The sequence below is a fragment of the Anoplopoma fimbria genome, chromosome 11, assembly GCF_027596085.1.
Source record: "Anoplopoma fimbria isolate UVic2021 breed Golden Eagle Sablefish chromosome 11, Afim_UVic_2022, whole genome shotgun sequence".
In the NCBI taxonomy this organism is placed as follows: Eukaryota; Metazoa; Chordata; class Actinopteri; order Perciformes; family Anoplopomatidae; genus Anoplopoma; species Anoplopoma fimbria.
In genome coordinates, this window is record NC_072459.1 from 19,896,593 (window position 1) to 19,921,061 (window position 24,469).

The window sequence follows — 24,469 nt, forward strand, 5'->3', positions numbered from 1 at the left end:
CTCACCACCATAGTCAGTTTATTGTTATTGTTTTGCAGCTGAAAGTTAACACCATCTCCATATTGCATTGCATTGTGGGAGAAAAATGTACAATAACGGCATGTTTAGAAATCAAGCGTTCTGTAGTATGCATACTGTTTGTTTCGAATAAATTTAACATTGTCACTTTTTAACTTTGACACGCTGCATATTCAAGCAATGATTATAAAGTAATATTTATTATATGTAATATTTTTTCTTAAAAGCAAAACATTGTAACTGGAAAAAAAACAACTGTTTAACGTCACTTGTAACCACACAAGTGACATGCACGGGATAATATTAAAATAGTTAAACAGTAGTAGAGAAGGTTTTTTATATAAGGTTGCCATTCTTAGCATTTCATCAATTATTTATTTATTTTAAGAAATGGACTGCCATACAGTTTAACACGTTATCATCGCTGCAGCTGTAGTGTAAAAGTATCTGTGGCAAAAGGCATTTTAGGTCATGGAGGCAGCTGCTCAATATTCCGCTGTTATTTCGAGGGGTGGCAACACACCTGGAATCTGGATTATTAATTCGCAGCCGGTTTGTGACGAAACGCTTCGTGCCCTAGTCGTAAATCATCGTCCTTTTCCGGAACTTCTCGCTCATCTCCAACAAGCGGCGCTGGTTGTGTCACAGCAGCAGCAGCACCAGTCGAGGACGGCGGGAACGACGATGGCGACCGCCAAAGCGATTCTTTAACAGGAAAAAAATAAAAATCAACCTTGTAGAAGCCAGCAGTACGATGGAGGGACATGCCGCTCTCGACCAGGAGCAGCTCTTGCAGTTTCTGAGGAGGCTCAAGGAGGTTTTCGACGTGTGCGACGAGGATGCTGACGGCTTCATCCGGGTGGAGCACTTGATGGACCTCGGTCTTCAATTCGGTCAAGGAGACGAGGTGAGGGGGGGACCGGGTAAAGGAAGGCAGGTAGCTCCGTAACATCCCTGTGGTCTCTCAACCTACAAGGTTAATTATTAACAAGTGGCAAATTATAGACAGTATGAGCTCCTAGCAGCCACAGGCAACCTGCCCTCCGTTGTTAAATGTCACAGGTGTGTTAGAGGTGTTAGCTTCTAGTGACCCATTAGCTAGACATTAGCTAGCTATTAGCATATTGACTGCTTCGTGTGCGGCTCTATGACGGCCCGTCATGCTACCCCTTCATACTGTTTATGTGTCTCATGTGTCATAAGCATTGTTGAACGGTTACAGCTCTTATTATTATTTATAATAATAACAATTATTTATTAATAATAATATTAAACGGTTCTAGCTAATAAAACCAGAGAGGCAAGATGAAGGAGCCTTTAACCGATTCCCACCACAACTAAACTATAGATATATATTTTTTTAACTCAGGACAAATTACACTGAAAAAAAGAATATCATTTTTAAGCAGAGGTATTCCTTTCATATAGCACACTGAGTTTGTACATTGCAGTGTTACGTTTATGCCAACACACCAAATGCTTTTGGTCTTTTTCCAGTATATGCACCCATTTGGTGATGCATTTTATAGCATAGAGTATTATGGTGACAATAATACAGTAGCAGAGTGGAAAGGGGTATCAATATTGTTCTTTCCATTGACATTTCTACAAAATACTGACGGATAAAACACAACATAGTTTCCTCTTTGATGCTGTGCCACTGCCATTTCTCTGTGCAGCAATGTGGCACTAATACGTCTAGCAACAGCTGATCTAAACTGACTACGATCATTGCTTCAATGTCTCTACTAAAGCTTTACTGTACATTATTTGATACTGCAATTGTGGAATGAATATAAGGCACTTTGATGTGATTAGCAGCTGAACTACGACCTAAAAGGGGCTTCATACCTTGACTATTCTAACTCTGCACACACACACGTCTCTTTAATCTATCTTTAATGTATCTTGTGACATCAGACTGTGATCCAGCACATCTCCACAACAGCGTGTTTGCAAATAACATCGCTGTGACTATAAAGCATTAGCAATCAATACATTTTTGGTGTTGGCTCTTTTGGGGGTAATTCTGCAAATTATTAAAAAAGACTGCTTAACAGCAATATTAGATTTTTTTATATGATCTCTGGATAGTTTGACAAAGCACTCTAGTTTGTCAGGCATTCAATCTCGATTTAATGGAATAAAAACATTGCTGTGTAGTGATATCACCAATAAACAGTTTATTGATTGCAGAAAAATGTATTCTGTCATGATAAATAATGACATCAATATCAAAAGATTGAAGCAGACAGTTAGCTCCATAGACTGTATATAAAGACTTTATATATACAGGCTTTTTTATATACAGTCTGTGGTCTGCTTGATCCGGCCCGATTGAATGTAAACAACCTTTTGTTTTCTCGAGATAATAAGTTGATTAGCTAATTTTCTGGAGATAACTAAATAATACACTGGTGATCTCAACAAAAAATGTTTGTAGCTCCTCTTCCTTAATTTTGGGCAGTACTTTACAACATCATTCTGCTTGTGGCTCTTACCATGCAGCAATATCTCCCTGTGACTCGTTGTTGCAGGTTGCATGTTTAGTAGTGTTGAACACTGAAGTTAAAGAGTGATTTTATTCTTCTCAGATTGGTCCATAACATCAGAGGCCTGGAGAGAAAAAAACTTACAGACTACTCAGTATGGCACCAAAGAATAAACAGCATGTTGTAATGCTGGATTTAGTTTTTTTCTCAGTTCTCTACTTGGGTCATCATCTTGTGATGCCCTTTGATTCATCTGGCAACCCTGCGTTGGGGTCCGGACCCCGGGTTTGAAGTGTCTGTCCACAGGTTTTGCAGTTCTCTCCAAACTACCTCGCTATGTTTCCATGTAGTTACGCTCACCTTAGATTTAATATTGCAAATGCCATGTTATGGGCGGCTGTGGCACATGAGGTAGAGCGCTTGACCCACAACCACAAGGTCGGTGGTTCGAACCCCTCTACAGGCAACATGCCGAGGTGTCCTTGAGCGAGACACCTAACCCCAAAATTGCTCCCGGGCGCTTCATTGCAGCCCACTGCTCCTCCGGGATGGGTCAAATGCAGAGAACCGAATTTCCCCATTGTGGGACTAATAAAGGCTTAATTATTATTATTATTATTATTACTGAACCAATTTTTGTTATACTATTTTCCCTATTTCCCCAGTAAATCTTTTGCTCCACTCATTTGCCGCTCCAATCAGAGAGACTGAGCGGTAATGACACCAAGTTGAAAATATTTTAAAATATAAAAGATCCTGGGCTTGCGTAGGATCTGATGTGCCCTTTTTCGGGCTGACAGTACCGACAGGCATTGCCAGTTTTATAGGTTCAGTACCATGGAGAGCGCACTGCCAATCCCTGTTTGAACCCCCACCAGTCGTGCCAGGGCTCTCTCTTTGGTTCTGGACCTGGGGCTAGCATCAGTTTCAACACCAACTGTTGAGTTATAATTTGATTGCTTGATCCTGAAGCGTGGTAATCTATCATTGTTTCATATTCTAAGATTTGGACCCAAATACTGTAAATGTTTTCATTTGTTGAAAAGTTGTGGCTGGCTGTTGTGTTTGGACAGATGTCTGAAAAGAGCCGCTTCCAGTTTCCCTGCTCATGTTCTTTGTCAGTCCATGGATTACTTCCAGAGTTAAATTATTTTTGTAATGGAATATAGATTCATATAGAGAATCAAATTGTGAATGGATAGATGTGTCCGTATGCCAAGATTGTCTCCAGACTTTTTTTTTTTCATTCATTCCAGCATGCTATGTAATTCAACCTGCCGAGATGTGGTTGAAATAACGATGTTTTTTGTTTTTTTTACATTAACAACATAACAACATTTTTTCTTGGTCAATTACCTTTTTGTTTTCAATACAATCCCTGTTTGCAACTGCATTAACACACAAAGGCTTAATAAAGATGTCTGAATTTACCTACACCTGTCACAAGCAGGCTTCCAGTTGATTTCCATACCCTGCTGCATGTAATAATTGGAAATGTATTAGGTCTTGGGAAATGGTGAATAATAAATTGAAGTATATGCTGGAGCACCAATTTTGTAGTTCATTGCAATTGGCTTAAAGTAGTGGTTTCAGATGAGGAATAGGCTAGTCTCCTTCACATCAAGAAGATTAGCTCCCAATTTCTCAAATACATTGTCATGCTTGTGTTGGAGTAACTGTGTTTAGTCACACTAGGTTATTTAGATAGCTGTGCAAAACACAAGCTTGAGAGAGAAGATATTAAACCCGGTAAAGCAACGGGAGTAAGATGTAGAGGAGGCAGGTTCAATCCTGGATGCACTAAGTATCAAAGATAAATGATATCTTAACAGTGAGAGTAGATTTTCCTTTAAGCTGTCATGGCGGCTGAGCTGAGCACCCCGAACAACACACTTCTACTAAAAATAACTCGGAGGTAGCTACTGCTCCATCTTCCTCCCTCCCCTCCCGCAGCTCCTCTCATCCCTGTGTTCTGTTGTCGCCATGGCGATGGGAGCTTCTCGAGGAGTCTTATGAGCGGATTGGTTGATTAATAAGTAATGAAATGATCCGCGCACACTGCACCAGAACTGTATTTACATTTGTTTCTTTTGGAAAAAAATGACACATCCAGAAGCATCCGTTTCTATGGTGATAAGTTGAAACAGCGAGTGTCAAATTGCTACATACAGAATGAATTACCCTCTTTATTCCTCATATTTACTTTGCCACCACGTTGCTGCTCCTATACTGCATGCATGCACACATTACAGTAGCATACAAATGCAATAGTTGTGAAAGCACATATAACGTATTTTATATAAAGGTTTGTTATTTCTACTGCGAAAACAGTGGGTTTTTTGGTTCATTTTAGCCCTACGATTTGTGTTACTCATATCAAAAATATACTCCTACTACTACAGGTAGTAGGACCAAACAAAACATTTTAGTTAAAGCATATTTTTCCAAGTGGACAGCGCCTCTAAAGTGCTGCTCTTGGCTGAAACTGTATTCGAAACAGTTTGTTTAATCGTTGCTGGAGGTGAAAAGATTCTGTCCTAATCCAGTCCAACCCTTCATGTGACCACAGATGCACATTAAAACTCCACACAACTTTTACATTTTGAATTATTATAAAAATATTAGAGACAAAAAAAACTAACAGAGTTTCAGATGTAAAATACTTAAGGATGGTTGACACTGGTTTCTGCCTGCATGGCATTAAAGACTCTGGATGTGTTTGATATAGCAGTGTTAAGCCCGTAAGACGATGTGACAGTGAGCTGTGGTATATGTGACTGTGTGTGTGAGATAACATGTAGATGCCCGGTAGCACAGGTTGATCCACAGTATACTCTTTGATCTATTCATCCGTACTCAGAAACCCTCTCCCACCAAAGCACTTTTCAACACCAAAAGCCCGTTTCCTATGATATTCCCTACATCTGCTCTGAGCACTACTGTCAGAGTTCGGAGTCATAATCTTCTGATGTGTGACTGTAGCGTTTTTATTTGAACCAAGGGGAAATGCCACATCAACTTGTGAAGAGCAGTTGATGAAGGGGCAGAAATGAGCTTGAGGGGAGGCTGTATGGTGTCGTCAGCAGTGCTCAGTGCATACATGAAGGCACACACGTCTTACTTTATGACACAGCTAAAACAAAAAATCACCCGACAGTGCATGTACACAGTGAGATAAAGGTCGACTCCATGTGTGTTCTTTTCTGGCTTTTTCAAATGGAAACGCCCAGTCGGCTGAAGTGATAACCAAAGTAAGCTAATCAATAAGGTTATCAATAAAGTGAAAGTTAGGACTAGCTGAGTGAACGTTAGCTGTGCTAAATTTGGAAATTTTAAATATTGTGGTGCCTTGAGCTAAATGCTTAATGTTAGCATGGCGTTCTGTATTCTCACAATCGCAACAAAAGCAAACGAAAGTTACCATATGTGGAATGCGGAGGAGTGACGTAAAGACGGCATATACGGCTCTTGCAGCGGCAAAGACCTGTCAATCACAGTAATCCCGCCCTAAAGCATACCCTGCTTTATGGTCTCTTTGTCTCTAAATGGACCATAATTTACGAAATGAACATAATGCTGTATTGAAGAAGACTTGAAACTAGAGATTGAGACCATAAACTCACGTTTACAATGTTTACTGAGGGAATAAATCAAGAGAGAAATAGAGTCATTTTATCATAGACTTCTATACAACCAGTCTTCCTTTCAATAGTCGCCTCCTGCTGGCCAGTAGAGAGAATGCAAGTTTTAAGTTAAAAGCTAACATTTTAAACTGAAGATAGCGCTAGATGATCATCTGGGTAACATGAAAATTATTATTTATCATCACCAAATTATCATTTTTTAAATGAAAAACAGACCAACCAACACACATAGGCATCCATGGAGCCACATCACTAGCAAGGCTAAAGATAGGTCTATTTAATATACAGCAGTAAGGTGAAGAGGGTTGGCTGAACTGATTCTTAAAGCCTCTGTTTTTATGTGGAGTGTAAATGATGCAGTACTGTTTTTGTTGGTGTCTCTTGACGGACTTTTGTCTCTTGCAGGTTAAGAAGTTAACCAGGTACCTGGACCCTAATGCTCATGGGAAGATTAACTTCAAAGACTTCTGCCACGGAGTGTTCGCCATTAAAGGTGAGAAATGCACAGTAGATGTAAACAATGCACCAAAGAGGTACAGCAGAGAGTTAGCTGTTTCCAGTCTTTTTGCTAAGCTAAGCTAACTGCTGTTGCTTCATATTTACATCAAAGACCTGAGGGTCGTGTCAATCTTCTCATCCAGTTCTCAGCCAAAAAGTGAATGAGGGTTTTCCCCAAAAATGTTAAACTATTCCTGTCGATAACCTTCATGAAGTGCGGTGTACTGTATTTTACTTTATTTATCCCCTTTTCTCTTCTTTTTTTCCTTCTTCTCTCCTCCTGCCAGGTTGTGAGGAGATCCTCAAGATGGCTGTGGGTCCTCGCAGCGTTACCTCCAACCAGCCGTCTGTGACTGACAATGGTTACATTTACCAGGTACAGACTTATGCCCTGTAACGTTTAACGCTTTGAGCCTCTTTTATAACTTGAAAGTGGATATAAACTCCAGAAGAACATTGTCATAGTCCGTTTTCATGACATTGTGGTGCATTTTAGCATGAACAGCTGTGGCACCTCGTTCAGTTTATTTGTGTTTATAGTGTTTTGTGTGCAGTTCATCAACATTTAAAAGTTTGCATCTTAGGCTAGATGCAAATGTGAACTGAACAGCTCCCTGTCTGGGTGTGCAGGAATCTCCAACCCTTTCTCTCTACCACCTCATTAACTACCGCTGCTGGTCAGTGCCCCTACAAGACACACTGATACCCCCTTTTGCGTCTGTACCGGATCCACTGGGTTTTTAACTAACCCGAGTGTAAACCCACCTGCGTCGGTATAAGACAGTCAGATCAACTGGCGTAGTATAAAGAGTGAGAAAGCCCGCATAAGGAAGGAAGTGAGTTTGGATGCACAGGACTTTCACCCAGGAGGCCGCTGTTCATGTCTGGTGTGTGTCGACATCGACTTATTTTACTTTTGCTACTTTTAATGACAGTTAAGTAACAACTATGCTTATTTTAACCTAAACCTAACCAAGTAGTATTGTTACATAAGTAAGCCTTCGTTGGAAGTTTATTTTGAAATGCGGGTAAACTGATTCACCATCCCTGACACGTCCAAAACTGAAGCTAGGGGGGAACCTTGTGTGTCAAAGTTTAAAGTGTTGGGCCAGTGCGGAGTGAGAATGTGTTGGAATATAGCAGAATTTAAAACAACACAGCTCCTTACAGGCCTTGGTAGATATTCAGTGGAAGTATGAATGGACTAAGCCACACTGTGAACAGTCTAGATAATCCTGGAGAATGCTGTTTCTCTACAGGACGGACATTGGGATTTATTACCCATGGGGATTCAATATGAAAAGAAACTGATTGATATCAAACAAATGAGTCAAAAACGTCAGAAATTGGACATCGTTTGTCCATCATTGTGTTAAGTTTGACGTAAAAAGAATCCCAACTGAAAGCCAGACCTGAGCGAGATGTGAGTGACTCATAAACGTTCCGTCATCCACCGACTTCGTCCCTCTGCCCGTCTGTCAGCAGCAGCTCCCAGTAGGATGAGTCAACAGCACCATGCTAACCGGCCTTCACCAGGCCGACTGACAACAGACATTTACTGAACCCAAACATTTTTTATGTCGTCTCCATTGGAAGAAATCAACAGTTTTCACATTGATAATCATCTACCGGCCTGTAAGGAAACAGGTTAGCTCACAGACAGACTGGGAGCCTTGAACAATTAATGTGGATACGGTTAATAAGTTCAAAACACATTTGTTATTTAAACAGACGTCTATGTAGATACGCTTCACTGAATGCAACAAAACTAGACTCGAAGTGTAATAAAACATGGTGAGGCTCCGTCAGACACGCTTCTCGCAGAGTTAGTGCAGATTGATACATTTAATATAATGGCAGCTTTTCCTTTTTCTGTGAGACGTGCGAGTGACAGATGCTTACAGTGGAAATTGGCCATTAAAAAAAGATCATTTTGAATGACTGAGTTTTTTTATTATTTCGTATCATTCCTTACTCTTTATATCATTTTAAACTGGGGATTATGAGATAGAAATTTTAAATTATTTAAGTCACAAGTTTCTCTTACAATTGTTTTTTTCTTCCTATTTCAAAATGTTGACATTCAACATTTTAATCATTACTATTTCCATCAATTTGTTTGTCTTTTGCTGGCAGAAATTGTCTGATTTAAATGTATTCATTAACATGTTTGTACTTCAGCATGCACAGTACCATAAGCAATACAAATATCTATAAATATGCAATATATCATAAGCTGCTGCATGTACTGTGTGTTGCCCCCACCACTAGAGATCGGCCCAGCTGAACCGTTGCTTAGCAACAAGAGAGAGAGAGAGCAAAAGGGCGAGAGAGAGAGGTGTGGCTTTGTCCCAGCTAAAGCAGCGTGTGTTTTCAAATGTGAATGACTGAGCTGCAGTGAAATGTGTGTGTGAGCTTTCCAGCTTCAGGAATACAGTGGATTTTGGTCCCACCTCCACCATAAAGGATACCGTATGTTTATTTGAATGCGCACACACACACACGCACGCACACAGAGAGCATTTAGTACATTTACACACAAAAACAGGGTGTATTCAAATATAGATCAAGTGATGCTAAATGTTATGTGGTGCCGGTGTGTGTGGATCTACTTTGGATTAGATATTTTGAACTAGATTAACAGAATGCATGTGAAGGTGAGAGGTCTTCTTCTCCACTGTTCTTTGTTCAACAATGGTATAGTCCTGGAGGTAAAATGTCAGTGATTGAATTTATCTGAATAGTCAAACTACTGCTAAACCTTCTGTACACTCACGGTCGGCCACACAGCTGTTTTCACTTCGTTTGTCTGATTAGGTCTCTTCTCAGGTGTGTGTGCAGTCTGCTTGATTGGCTTCTTCCTCACTCTGTCAGTTCAGTTTCACCTGTCTTGGCGGGACATCTGCCACCTTAATGGTTCTTATTGGTTACTGTGTTTGGAATCACACAGGTGCTCTCTGCTATTGATGACAGTGGAATTCAGATATGGCAGGCAAGGAAGTTGGCAAGAGAAAGTGTAAAACACACACGCCACTAACAAGCACCGTGTTTTGCGGTGACTTTTAAATACGGTCTGTTAGTTGTTTACCAGGGAGTGAACACAAAACATGGCAAGTCATTAATCAATGTATGTCTTACTGTGATTTTACTCTAAACTGTATCCACATTATATTATATTTAAAGAAATGTCTCAGTGGAAGGTCTGCATTAGAGCACACATCCCTGGAATAACTATTTAAAAATTCCTCATTTACCCGTTGTCTTAGATCCAAATCTCCACACACTCCTCTTCATCTCAGACCAAAACATGTTTATAATTGATGAATGAAAGCTACTCAGGGGTCACAAAGACACCATGTCTGTTGGACTGTGTGTGCATGTGCATATAAGTGTCCACACACGCATAAATATAAAAAAAACAACCATAATCTCCTCCACCAACGGGAGGAAAGCACCTGTTTTGTAATTGCAGGTTTGTGTGTGTGTGTGTGTGTGTGTTGGGGTGTGTCTTTGCCCTGGCACCTCCGTTGGGTGAAGCCAGACAGGCACTTGCATAATTGATAACACGAACATCTGAGGCACGCGACGTCCCACTCTGTTTCTGATAAATCATCTCCCGGTCAAACGCTGGAGGGTTCCTGTAATATCACACAGGGTCTTTCTATTTCTAGACAAATTCGGTTCTATGTGGTTTAAACTGTCACTATGTCTTATTGAGGTTTGACTAAGAGCTGCTGTTCTAACAAGGTTTAAGGTCAGAGGGCTCTGTTACTTGACGTCCTATAATTTATTTTAAAAAGGTGTCACTTCTGATTCAGGGTCGCTGAACTGTTGACTCACCTGAGGAAAAAAATCTAGATGTAATGTTAGACTTTTGATATCTACAGATTGTAGATAATGCTGTAGATTATTATGCAGGGGTAAAATGCTCTACAAAATGATTTCTATTTGTAATAAAATCATAGACTGATAATACTGATTTGATGATGATAAAGAAAAAAGAAACTAAAGCTCTACTAGGAAGTGAATGATAAAACGAGCACGATCTCATGAATGTGATATCACAGGAAAACCTGGAGAGAATTACTGGTGCACAAGAATTTGCCATAAACGCTCACCCAGACTGAAGGATGAACTGATAAGCTTTTGGAGGTCAAAGTTCAAAGTCACTCCGACCTTTTGATTTGCACCATTCTTGTTCCATTTCAGGATCTTGAGCAAATTTCTTCAAATTTCTCACAAACTTCAAGTTGGACTTGAGGATGAAGTAAAATTTTATCAATGTTTAACAGGATAAAATGACAAAAGTGGGGACATTTTGGACAGACGACTACATTCAACTGCGAGGTGGTAATTCTATTTCTAAGTTCTTTTCAGCAGTCACTAAGCTGTAAAATCAAAAAGATGATAATGAAGAAAACCTTTTCTCACAGGAACTTTTAAATACATTCTACTCTATATTTTTAAATGTTGTACATTAGTTATTCACTCAAAAGGTTGTGGAGTATGTTGATAGTACTAATGGAAGATGGCTGAGATGATGTAGATCCTATTTGACCGTGTTCAGTTGTTGGGTTGGGTTTGAATATTAGCCAGGCGTCTTATTGATCAGGGAAATGATAAATGCAAGGTATCGGGCTTGAATGTAGCTGCTTTATTGTTGAGAAATCCTCAGATTTAAAGCAAATTGAGAAATGAGAACAAACGCTTGTCTTCAAACTCCAGTACCAAGTACCAGCACCAGAGTACCATGAGATTTTGGGGGGGGGTTACTGCCAGTTGCCTTGTGATTGCAAAAAAAGGACAGAGGGTACCTTCAAGTTCAAAATGTGTTCTCTTAGTACTGAATGATGCATTATCCTGTAGGCAAAAGAGCAGTGACTCTTCCTCTTCACTGTGCTGTGAATCCACACTCACTTCTCACCGAGGCAGCGTGTGCATATTTATTGACGTTGCTAATGTTCCGTTTTTTGTTTGTTTGTTTGTGTAGAACGGTGAGGCCAAGCTGGGCCCTCCCTTTATCATGTGCACGCGCTCCTTCCCAGAATGCAGCGTCTACGGCGAGGGGGAGTGCGACATGGACAGCAGCGCCGAAAACGGCAACAGCTCCGACTCTTTGGATCCAAGGCGGCGAGACGGGTAAGTCACAGCGATACCAGGGAACAGGCCTGGACTGTGTAGATGGACCACGTTGTCCACACAGGAAGTGGGGACAGAAAACTGAACCCAGAATATCCTGGATACGGTAGCTGCAATCTTTTGCTAATGACTGGAATGTGGAGCCCCGGTATTGAGGTCCCGCCCAAACCCATTTGAACCAATCGCGAGCCGATCATTTCATCACGCCCCTTTTGGTCTTAAATAACTAGTTAAAACCAAACATATTAGAAAAATTAACCCTTGAACATACATCAGCGAGATAGACTCTACCTAAAATCATAAAATCCAGCTCCCCCCCCAAATCATCTCTCGCACTCACTATTCTTTGTGGTTAATAAATGTGTTGAAGTTTGAATAATGAAAACTGCTGGGCATGAGTAAGCGTTTGAAATTCATTCTAGTGACAAATATTTGTGTTATGAATTTAGAGACCCCCCAAAAAATTGCTCGAGGGTTTCAGGAAGTCTGAAGCGTCATCCGAGACCCCCATATTTTGCACATTGACTGCAGCCAACCACCAGGGGGAAATCAAGAAGTTTTGGCTTCACTTTTGGGGAACTGTTATGTCCATCTTTATACAGTCTCTGATATGGGCCCTTACCAGGGCCAATTACTGATTATAAATGAGTGTCAGGAGCTATATGATGAAAATGTATTACTTCTTGTCTTCTTCAGAAGAGGTTTCTCTGCTAGTTTATGTTCTCATTTCTTTATTTTTTTAATTTTATTTACCACTCTCTGTACTTCCTGCCATGCAACCCAAGCCACCTGATTGGCTCAGCGTCCGCCTCCGTCATCTCCGGGGAGGAGCAGTTTGAGGACTACGGTGAGGGGGAGGACGTGGATTTTACTCCCAGCAGTCCTTGCCCCGAAGAGGACACCCGAACGAATGGCTTCTCAGACCTAGGATCCTCCCTTCCCTCCAGGTCAGTGGTGGAGTCAGACACAGACCCTGAATCACATACTCTCATATCGTGAAGCGCATTTTTACAAGATGTTTTGGTTTCTTAGGATAACTTTTTTTCTTGTCAGACATTTTGACTTTGTAGCCGTTCCATACTCTATTCTGATTGAAATTTGGATATGTAGTATTTTCATGTTGAAAAATGTTAAAAAATGAGGTGTACTTAAAAAAGTCAGACTCTGTCTCAATTCTGAGATGCACAGATTGCTTGCTTTTCTAAGCCGATTCAGATTTATAACACTGACCTGTCAATTCAGATATCCTTTCTAAGAACTATTATTGACAACTTTTTTCACCATCGTCCCGGAACCAAAACATAATTTCAACTTTCTTCCCAAAGTCAGTGTAAACCATCAAATATTATTTTATCCTTTTATTTTGTAATTGTCATCAGTGGTTACTTACATTAAAACACACAATTCAAATAAATAGGAAATAAATTATTGTTTTTATTGAAACACATTAGTAGTTTTAATAATGTTTTATACGCTGCTTAGAGCTAGTGTTAGGAAGTTAAACAGGTCATAATTACCTCTCCAATATGTCATTTATATTGTTTTGAGAAAAAGTCGAAATATCAAGGATTAAGTCCATATTTCAGTACTGGAGTTTACGCCTAAACTTTGCCTTTTTATTCTCGATATTTCGTCTTTATTATCAACTTTTCAATTTTATTCTCAAAATGCAAGTCTTGTTTTGTTATTTTATTATTTTTTGTTATGCATTGCAATAATACTGAAGGTTCAGCCTTGATCTTGACATCTTTTTTTAATTATGACATTTTGACTTTATTCCCGACATTTCGGCTTTATATTTGAAAATAATTAATAATTAAAAAAATCTCCTAATTTCTTCCCGGGTATATGGACTGACTATCGCAAAAAAATCTTCCTGGTTCATTACAGCCCATGTCTCGCTAAGGTGCAGATCTGGTTTTGCAGCCAACTGTATTTAATATCTTTCTTACACATATCCCGTTAGTAGCATAGCATTCTATATAGGGATGTATTCTTTGTCCTTGCAGTGCTGGGCAGACTCCTCAGAAGATGCGGCAGCTGTATAACAGTGACCTGCTGGACATCTACTGTTCTCAGTGCTGCAAGAAGGTGAATCTGCTCAATGACCTGGAGGCTCGACTTCGAAACCTTAAGGCTAACAGGTAAAACACACCACACATTCTTGAGCGGCTGTATGCACACGAGCCGCTGCCTCAGCATCCCCCCCCCAACATAACAATGCTCAGATTCACATAAGCCATCCACCCAAATCCCAGCCTCTTATTCATTCTAGGAACCAGACTCTGCAACCCACATCAAAGGGTGAGCATGAGCTGTTGCTATAGCGACCCGCAACCCAATCTGATTGGATGACTGTTATGTTTGTGTCTATGTGAGAACCAATACAGCAGCAAAGAACGCTGTTTGTGAAAAAACAAACACATGGCAGATCAATGAGTTATTTTCGCCAGTTGTAAAAGTAACACAGCCACCTGAATGCAGCAGATGTCTGTTTCATCTGCAGTCTCTTAACTGGAGTGATGATGTCACTGTCAAGCCACAATAACACACAGCAGATTTTTTGATTACATTTTGTCCAGCCAGCACAGAAACCTCCCGGTGCTTATTTGGACAACAAACTAGTCGTTTTGATGAATTATTCTACACAGTTTCTGCACACAATCTGGCTGACACATTGCTTATCCCTTCAAACTTCCCCATCCGCTTATACTCCCTAAGGAGCATTTTTTTCCTGACCCGTGCGCCACAGGTGCACCAAGGGGAGCCTGGCTCCTGAAATATATAAAAAAGCGCTTCATTAAAATAGAGCCTGTGGTGTCAATCATCATGCAGAGGTGAGGAGATAAAAACAAACTCTCTGTGCAGAGAAAGTGCTGCCATCTGCTGATTCTGGATGGCACATGAACCATGAATCATCACTAATAACATGTTGAATTAAGCACCACAGTAAGTGGTAAAAAGACGATATTGTATGTTTTCAAGGTTTGTTCTCTTTTTTTTTTGTTTTTGATATCCTGGATCATATTGTTCATCCTGCTGTCTTTTTATTTTTTACAAGAGTTTCAGCTTTGTCAGCTGTTTTATAACAATAAAATGTTAACATGAAGGTATCCAGGGCAACCTGAGTTATCACTTATAAATCTGTTTTTTTTTCTGAGTTATAAATTGCGTGAGAGCGTGTGAAACGCGTCACAGGGTGAGAGTTGGCAGCCCTGATAATTGCTGTAGCGAGTGTGAGAGTAGAGTGTGAGAGTGTGTGTGTGACTCAGTCTCTCTCTTGTGTTTCAGCCCTAACAGAAAGATTACCAGCACAGCGTTTGGACGGTGAGTGACCTGACCTTCCTACCATCACCTCTTTAACATGAAAATACTGCATTGAATTTACATCTGCATAAAATCCAATGATGGGTTCAGTATTAAGCAGGGTGATAAATAGAGTCCTCTGATGGAACAGTCTGCATGTGATTATCACCATGTAGAATGGGTAATAATGTCCTCTGTGCGCTCTGTTGGTGTCCTCTCCTCCCTGCAGTCAGCTGTTCCAGGCCAACCACAGTGTGTTTGGGTCCAGCCAGGGCAGCAGCACAGAGGATCTGTTCACGGACAGCATCGACTCCTGCGACCTCGACATCACAGAGAAAGTAAAAACACACATGCACAAAAATGCAAGCAGTTATTGTGCATTTTGCAATGCCAGTTTAAAGGATTTGAACAGTCATGAGGGTCTTTTTGTTTCAGGTTCACACGAATCAGGAACAATCGCACCGAATGCACTGAAAGCCATAACTGACTTATGTTTTCTTTTTTTTATAATTTATTCATTTCTTAATATATAATTTTTTGATTTTCTCCTCTTTTTTTTCTCCTACTGCTCTCTTACCCCCCTTTTTTTTAGATGTATTTTTGTTTGTGTGTGCCCATATATATTTCTTGTATTTATGAGGCTTGAAATATATCCCATATTACTATCTAACCTAAATCGACACCCCTCACTTACCCATTAATCGGATCACACATAAGATGGACACACACGCATGCACACACACACACACACACACACACACACACACACACACACACACACACACATCCATCTATACACAATGTACCTATGTTATTCTCCTCGGTTTGCTTTTCTCCCCTTTGTTTTCTGTCCCTGACTTAATTTGAATCATTTCTTGGGTTGTATATGTGTTCATGTACTTGTCTGCTTCTCAGTTTTCTACACAGTAAAAAAAACAAAAAAAAAACGAAAGCGATAACTGACAACACCTATGGCGCACTGCAGATGTGAGATGAACAGCAGGCTATTCTAGGACAAGCTTGCTATTGACGCTAATGTTTTGTATATTACATATACACGTATTCATTTTTAGTCAGTTTTTGTTTGATATTATTTTTTATACTAATAATATTAGCCTGATCTTTATAGTCAACTGTGCAGAAATACAGAGTGTAATATAAATGTTAACGTTACAAATGAAGCTATTTCGGTACAGCCCCAGTAAAAAGTCTGGTTGTCTTCCTCAGGTCAGTTATCTGGAGAAGAAGGTGACGGAGCTGGAGAGTGACTGTCTGGCCAACGGAGACCTCAAGTCTAAACTCAAACATGAGAACACACAGCTTGTACACAGGTAGGAAAACACAATAACTGAATCATTTATTTATTAAAGGGTCAGTATGTAGCAATAAGGGTAAGCAATTAGAAGAAATGAAATATAATAAAAATATAAATAAAATAATTTATAATTATATTGTATTTAAATCATTTTTTGTTTATAATACTGGTATAACAGGTCATAAAACTCACGGTGTAGATCGTACTGTGATCAGAGTCACAGATTGGATCAGCACAAAAAAAAGGGAGCAAAAAGAACAGTTCAACTGCTCTGAAATCAGTGCAAACCATCAACAATTCTAAATGTTATCCTTTTACTTTGTTTAAGTAATTTATAGTGTATGTCATTTGTTCATAAAAACACACAATTCAAATGATACGGAAATAAAAGTTTGTATTTTTATCGATAAGAACAAGTCATTAGTAGATTTAATGATGTCTTAAAAGCTGCTTAGAGATGGTTTAAACCGCTCCATAATTCATCTTTAATATCTATTTATGTTGCTGTTAAAACATCTCCTTCAAACAACTGAATTTATTCAAGTTTCTCACCAACACTAAATTTTACCAGATTACATTTGAACACATAACCTTATAATTTACCTTCACCTATTCCTTTTTTCCCTGAACAGAGCCTGAACCCATCACAGATTTAACTGAAGCGAACCTTCATTCGTTATCCTTTAGCGGAGCTTACATCGTCCTGTCAACACAGACTGGTTGTTTACAATGTGACATTATCAGAGATCGGCCACTAGAATAGCATAAATGCTGATGTTCTGATGACATATTTTTAATGAATATTCACCAACAACCATCGTCAGTAAAACTTTATTTCACACTGTGATGGTTCACATTAAACTGTGTCATTAATCTGTGGTTCACATGCGTTCTGAACTGTGAGATGGGATCCGTACAGATACGGATTGACAGTTGTCCATTATACCACTAGTTTATATCGCCTGAAGATAGAAAAATATTTGTTTTCGTCCACTATGTTAAACTACATGTTAAGTTTTTGTTTCTCTCTCTCACATACTGCTTGTGTCTGCACCCCAGGGTGCACGAGCTGGAGGAGCAGGTGAAGGATGCAGAAGCGAGGGCGGATCAGAGTCTGGAGGAGGAGACCAAGAGGCACCGGGAGGCTTTCAGCAAGATGGACCGGGACAGAAACGTAGAGATAGACCTGCTCTGTAACAGGTAACAAGTCTTCAACAATACTCCACGTCGTGAAACTTGCATCGTAACTCAGACCCTGAAAGATGCTGGTTCTGACTCCTTATATAAGTAACTATGTATGAGTGTAGATGCTCTCAAAAGTGAAGCTTTTCCCAACTGCACACTGCTGCCACAGAATGAAGTAACAAAAGACATAGTGCTGTTTTTAGCCTTAGGGATTGTGTACTTCTTCCTTATCTGTCGTGTGTTCTGTTTTGTTTCAGAAATGACCACAAGACACTTATTCCATAGAACCAAACAAATGATTTTCATCCCTCTGCACTTTTACTTTGACAGAGCCAAGCAGCAAATTCCATTCCTTCCACGTTCTGCGGCTGGTGGTTGGGAAAATGACACAACCATTTTATTTTTTCTCAAACCTTAAAAATGTTGGCTTAATGGTTTGTGGAGTTGATGGTGTGAAAAAAAGAATAGTTCCCCCAGTAAACTTTAAGCTATGTTAGGATACTGTTACTGCATTTTTTTCTGGTATTTTGATGAGAGCGTTAAGTCTGCAGCTCCATACAGATGCTGCTAAAGTAAAGCCAAGCTTAAGCAGCATCCTAGGTTACAAACACTGATCCAGGACTTGCAGTACTTGGCATCTTACAGTCTATGTTTACCGGTATCACCACTGTGATAATTCATGTAGTAAAACTGTTCAAAGTTCGAGTTCAAAACTGTGTGTGTGCGTGCGCGTGCATACACAGGGTACAGCTGTTAGAAGAAGAGAATGGAGAGATGAAGATAAACGTGTGCAGACTCAAGTCGCAGACTGAGAAACTGGACCAGGTGAGTGTGATTTACTAAAAAGAGGATTCCGTTTATTACAACTTGTTTTTTTTGTTTTGTTTTGGCCATCATTATGATTTCTGCATTGAGTTGTAATACCAAATCGTGGAAAGCTGGGAGATCAACAGGATTAATAATTTACCTTTTAAAAAAACAACAAAAAAACCTTAAAGGGGACATATCTTGAAAATGTTTAGGTTCATACTTGTACTTTGGGTTTCTACTAGAACATGTTTACATAATTAAATGTAAAAAAACACATTATTCTTATAATACGGTCTGTCTGAATATACCCGGATTCACCGTCTGTTTCAGGGCCTGCTTCTTTAAACACCCCCTCCAATCTAGATAACCCACAAAAAAACTGACTAGCTTGTATTATTTCACAGTTTGTTCGTTGGTAGGCCCACCAGATAACCAAATGTGTATACGCAAGGAAATGAAAACATGATATGTCCCCTTTAAGTGAGACCAGAGGAAGTGGTAATTTTTGCCTAAAATGTATAAACAATGATTTCCCGCCCTGTGTCCTTCGCAGGAGAAGCAGAGGATGACAGACAAGCTGGAGGACACTGGTCTGAGGCTGAAAGATGAGATGGACCTCTACCGGAAGATAATGGACAAACTCTGGCAAAACCGTCATGCGTTCCAGAAAGAGAAAGAGGCCATGCAGGAGGTGAGGCATCCTAGATAACAGAGAGGTCACATGGAAAAATGTTAAAGCTGGAGTGTTGGACTTCTACATAATAATAAACAACTGTTACATTCAAGCTGTAGTGTTTCCGAGCACCAGAGTCCCTTTAGAAAACCTCTCATTTTACTGCAGCAGGGTCTAACAGTCTGCCCTGCTCAGTTCTGGTTCTCCAGTGCATCCCTCTAATGGGCCCTGCAATATGGCCCGGTGGCGCTTTTCCACGTACAAATGCCTGCCGGTGAGCTCGCTGTATCTCTTAGCCCCCCAGGAGCACACCCTTCCAAGTTCACTTCATTTTTTGTCTTTAATCCATCTGAATGCAGAGTTTCTTTTTTATTTGGAGCATTCACTGCAGAAGGATTTCCCGCCAGAGCTTCCGTCATACTCCTGACTGCTGCTGCTCCGTCCTTTAGGTCTCTCCAATATTGTTGTTACTCTCACTTTTAGAGGGGGGAGACAAACTTTCCACACTGCAGGATTTAAGGAGTTCCTTCTAACTGTGTCTCTTCTCTGCAGTTGATCGATGATCTCCGCCGGGAGCTGGAGTATCTGCAGTTGTTTAAGCTGGAGATGGAGCATCCGGGACAGGGCAAGGGGCTGTCTGAGTTCAACGCCAGGACCAGAGAGATCGAAATGGAGCACGAAGTCAAGAGACTGAAACAGGTTTTCATACACACAGCACACACTCACTCTTGTTTTTCTTTCTTCAAGGGACTTTCCACTCTCCACATTCATTCCCAAGTTTAGGTTCAGTCCACATAAGGAGTCCATGGCAATATGGAAAATATAGACTTGACATTGAACCGTTTGAGTTTCACCAATATATTTGCAAGGATATTATGGATCAGTATGGGTGCATATGTGGCCACTAAATTACTTTCGGTACGGAAACAAAAAGAAGAAACAACAGTTTTGATGTTTTATAGAAGGACTGTTGCTCTGTCATTAGCTTAGCTGGGATTTAAAATGGGTGTAAACCTTTGTTTTCTGGATCACATGTCCTCAGAGTTTAAACTCACCTGTGGTTTAGTCTGAACCTGGTTGCTGTATCTCTTAGTGTATCTTAGTTTTTCCTAATCCTGATTCCTAAACAAAGGAGATATGACGCGTTCAATAGCTTACCTTTGGACAGCGCCAGGCTAACATTTTCCAGTCTTTATGCTAAGCTAACCGACTGCTGTAGCTCAATATTTAGTGTACAGACACAAGAGTGGCAATCCTTTTATCTAACCCTCTGCTAGAAAATCAATAACAGTTTATTTTAAAGTATTCCTTAAAAATAAAATAAAAACTCCTCACACAGCACAACACACACCCACAGAGAGAAAGAGCCACTCATTGAGGAATTATGTCATTATAAATAATTAGTTTCACTCTTTTTGCTTATGGTGCATTTGCGTCATACATTTGGGTATTCAATAACACATCACCAAAAGTCTGTAGTAATTTTAGATAATTTGAGATGGGAACATCATATGACTCTGGAGGGGGTCTTAAAGAGACAGGCTCTTAAAACGGAGTGCTTCACACTGAGGGGGAATTCAGACAGACATAATGATAAAAAATAAAGCATATAAATATGTTTGAGTAGAAAACCCAAAACACAAGTATGAACCTGAAAATGAGCAGGGTACGACTCCTTCAATACCCTCGAGGCTTTCATCCACAATCCGCCTCTGAAAGCAACTGCTCTCTTTCTCTCTTCCTTCAGGAGAACTACAAGCTGCGGGATCAGAACGACGACCTGAACGCTCAGATCCTCAGTCTGAGTTTGTACGAGGCCAAGAACCTGTTTGCCTGTCACACCAAGGCCCAGTGCCTGGCAGCTGAGATCGACAACGCGTCCAGGGACGAGGTCCGTGCTCCGCCGCTGTAAGGGCGTCATGTAATGCTGATGTTTGTCAAGAAAACTTTTCTAACGCACCTCTCCGTCTCTCTCTCTCCCTCTGTCTGTCTGTCTGTCTGTCTGTCTGTCTCTCTCTCTCTCTCTCTCTCTCTCTCTCTCTCTCTCTCTCTCTCTCAGCTGGTCGACGCTCTGAAGGAGCAGGAGGAGATCAACCTGCGTCTGAGGCAGTACATGGACAAAATCATTCTGGCCATTCTCGACCACAACCCCTCCATCCTGGAGATCAAGGGTTAAACGCCACATACACACACACACGCTTGTCTTTCTGTAGTTGTGGGGACCGTTGGCTGAACTATAAGCTTGCATCTTAAAGTTATAATCCTTTATGATTTCAGTTAAACAAACTCATGTAGATTTGATAAAAAAAAGTCAGTCAATAATGGTAGCATGACAACTGCCATCTGAGTTCATGCTGCATACTCCCATGTCTTATTTTGTGGACGCATTGTTGATGAATGATCGGGGTAAGCCACTTCTTCGCAGTTAAAGTGATCTAGCAGCAGTGGGACATGTTGATTAGCATTAGCAGTAACGCTGGATAACAGTCTGCGACGTCCACTGTCGATCCCTCCCGCATGTTTAGGCAATTTGAATCCAGCGAGGGAAGGGCGGACTCTGCCATCGACAATTAAAACTGAAAGAAAGACAGATTAATGCTGAATGTAGGTACATTAAATTGCTCTTGCTGAAAAATGCTGACCGTGAATAGTATCAAAAACAGGGTATGATTTCATGGAAGTCTTAAGGGATCATAACTTTAAACTGGAGCCCAAATTCTGAATATGCTAAATGTTCTCACGACTTATGACTGAACACACACAAATGTATATCTACACCACCACAGCAGGCGGTCTTCATATCCACTAGAACCAAACGCTTATATATGATGCAATCTGTCAATCAGTGTAGAACTGCTGTGCCATGTATAGTCTGTCCACCAACGTTTTATAGTTATATATTTGAAACTACTGAAATGTGGAGCCTTGAAAATATTTGGTAATACACAAAAAACATATTTTGGTGTTCACTTTGTTTGTTGTAGAGACAGTACTAATAGTTACTGATTATAACTGGGCTGCCGCGAGTGTAGAACATAAAACAATTAGTGACTTCAAGGGCCTCACCAGTGTTTTGCATGTTTGCCAAAACAGTCCGTAATGTTTGGAATTTTGAAGGCGTTTTTCCCGCCTTTCAACCTTCATTTCAGGCAGTATGAAAATCAACATGTAGAAGCTGGAAATTAGCCCGAGGTCAGTTTTCATGTGACCACCATGTTTGTTTTTATCATAATGTTGAGTGGCAATGCTAGAAAGAACTGCCATTATATCTAAAAAAATTGTGGAATTGGCACCTGTTTGCTTTCTTTCCCGAGAGTGAGACGAGAATATTGACACCAGTCTCATGTCCGTGTGTTCAACCCGAAGCTGGAGTCAGGACACGCTTAGCTTAGCTTAGCTTAGCATATAGCCTGAAAGTTCAGAAATCTGCCTTTAAGGATCCCTTATTCACAGGATGTGTGTAGTTTGTTTAATCTGACACAAACTGAAATGTAAAACGATTTAGTTTGAGAGGGAGTTATGTTTTGTTTCCGTTGAACTACTTCTTATAAAAAAATCTGGAATAAAAGATGTGTTAAAATGGTCAAAAATAATAAGTATTTGTGTATATCTAGTAAATGGCTACAACACGTATAAAAACTGACATGGGCCCTTTAGGTAAAACAACGTCTAACCCTTTAGTTTGGCGGTCTCAACACAACTGAATGTCCACATGACTCCTATATGCTGTATACTACATCAAATACATTTTTAGTTGTCAGTAACTGTCAGTCAGCCTTTTGAGGGACATGTCCGTGCTGTTTTTGAAGACCAATTATGATAAATGTATTTAAAGGTGCTAAGAGCTAACATTATGTGCCAAATCTTAACATTTCACTGTTTTCATTGACATAAATGGTCGTCATGCAGAAAAAAATGTATCTCATTCAAAATAAAATGTATAAATATGAAATGTCAACAAGGATGTACACAATGCATTTTGATGAGTAACAGTAAACAGAACTTTGTTAATGAGAAAACTCCACAGGCCACCTTTAACTACTGTTTGCCTATTACAAACACTATAATCACTGATGTATTCACTAGGGTTATTTCCAAACAGGTATTAGAAATACTGTACTAATACTGTGTACTTTGCAGTGCTCTATAGAGGAAGAAAAAAAGCACTTACTTACCATAAGCAACCTATTAATTCAAAACTTGGAATCTAGGTTGATTTCTGCGCTGCCTTCAGTGTCTTTGTGAATTAGGAAAACCACTTTATTCTACCTATGCTGTAAATTAGTCTCACTCTAATTAATGTCACCTACATATATATCTTAAATATAATTTCACACGTGCTTCTTACACCAACAGTGTGACCTGAATGAGCTAGCCAACCACATCACTATGGTTTATCCCACAGGTGTGTACCAGTGAGGTGAGGTGAGCAGTATTAAGCTGCTGTAGTGAGCACTGTATTTAGTTGTGCTCCATTGCACAAATTGTTCCCATAGGGGTTTTTTTTCACAGGTTTCTGTGCATTTGCATACGAGGTATGAAAATAGATTATTTAAGATGTTCAGCTATGATTTTTGTCCATTGTTGCCATTGTGAGTGTTTTTTTTTTTTTTATATATTGACATTTTTACTTTACGACACAGTATTTGTGATTTCATACATTGTAAATGTTGTACAGAATCTAATTAATATTTATGTGCAAGTCATTTCGCTTATTATGAAGACTCTTAGAGAGTTTTGACACAAAATAAGAAAAATATGTGTTGTAGATTATAATATGAAGTCAATAATATATAGCACACTTAAAAGTGTCACACAAAAGTATTTAACTGGAATAATATTAAACATGATGAAAAAAAAATAGATCCTAGTCTGTCACATCTCACGTGTTTTCACTTTTACTTCTTTTTACTTGTGTATCGCACATGACATTATGGGTGACCATGTTGTAGAAACTAGATGTGTAAATAAAATCCATTGGCTTTGGCATGATGAAGTCGGCCCTGGTTATTTGTTGCCTCCGAGCGCTGCTGTTCCATTTAACTGTTGAACAGGACAGCAGGTTGTCCAGTGCTTTTCCACTTTATTAGGTACACCTGTGTAGTTTCATGTTTTATCTACACATTTTTATAAAAGGGAAGGTCAGTAAAGTTAAATGGAGATAAAATACATATGCAGGTGAGGTAGAAACCCACTACAGACTTATTTAATGAAGAACACATATGAATAAAAACTACATTTCAAAATACAGTATTAATAAATATGCATATCTTTTACATACATAATTACATTGTATTTTTACAAGTTTGGATGCTATAGCTATATGCAAAAAAAGGGACAAGGATAAATTCAAGATAATTCAGCACAAAACCTTTTTAAGATGATTAGA

At 39.7% G+C, this 24,469-nt stretch overlaps 1 protein-coding gene across 2 annotated transcripts; it reads left to right on the plus strand.

Annotated features, from left to right (window-relative positions):
• The first annotated feature begins 575 nt into the window (after positions 1–575).
• On the plus strand, positions 576–24,033 carry rab11fip4a (RAB11 family interacting protein 4 (class II) a). 2 transcript variants are annotated; one of them, XM_054608307.1, is made up of 15 exons: positions 576–925; positions 6,560–6,647; positions 6,940–7,028; positions 11,643–11,791; positions 12,577–12,738; positions 13,801–13,935; positions 15,083–15,118; positions 15,327–15,435; positions 16,325–16,428; positions 17,472–17,612; positions 18,341–18,422; positions 18,961–19,098; positions 19,633–19,779; positions 20,828–20,971; positions 21,140–24,033. In XM_054608307.1, exons 1-15 carry the CDS (start codon positions 773–775, stop codon positions 21,254–21,256), a joined length of 1,794 nt encoding a protein of 597 aa, XP_054464282.1. In that variant the 5' UTR covers positions 576–772; the 3' UTR covers positions 21,257–24,033. The 2 variants fall into 2 exon arrangements, with proteins under 2 accessions (XP_054464282.1, XP_054464283.1); XM_054608308.1 differs by lacking the exons at positions 576–925; positions 6,560–6,647; positions 6,940–7,028 and adding an exon at positions 9,013–9,124.
• Positions 24,034–24,469: the final 436 nt, after the last annotated feature.

What these genes read in the sequence shown, in the direction of transcription:
- rab11fip4a (XM_054608307.1), top strand. Translation starts at nt 773, where the DNA reads ATGGAGGGACATGCCGCTCTCGACCAGGAGCAGCTCTTGCAGTTTCTG. An exon ending in ACCTCGACATCACAGAGAAA is followed by an intron (nt 15,436 to 16,324) that starts GTAAAAACACAC and finishes TGTCTTCCTCAG; the next exon opens with GTCAGTTATCTGGAGAAGAA. An exon ending in AAGTCAAGAGACTGAAACAG is followed by an intron (nt 19,780 to 20,827) that starts GTTTTCATACAC and finishes CTCTTCCTTCAG; the next exon opens with GAGAACTACAAGCTGCGGGA.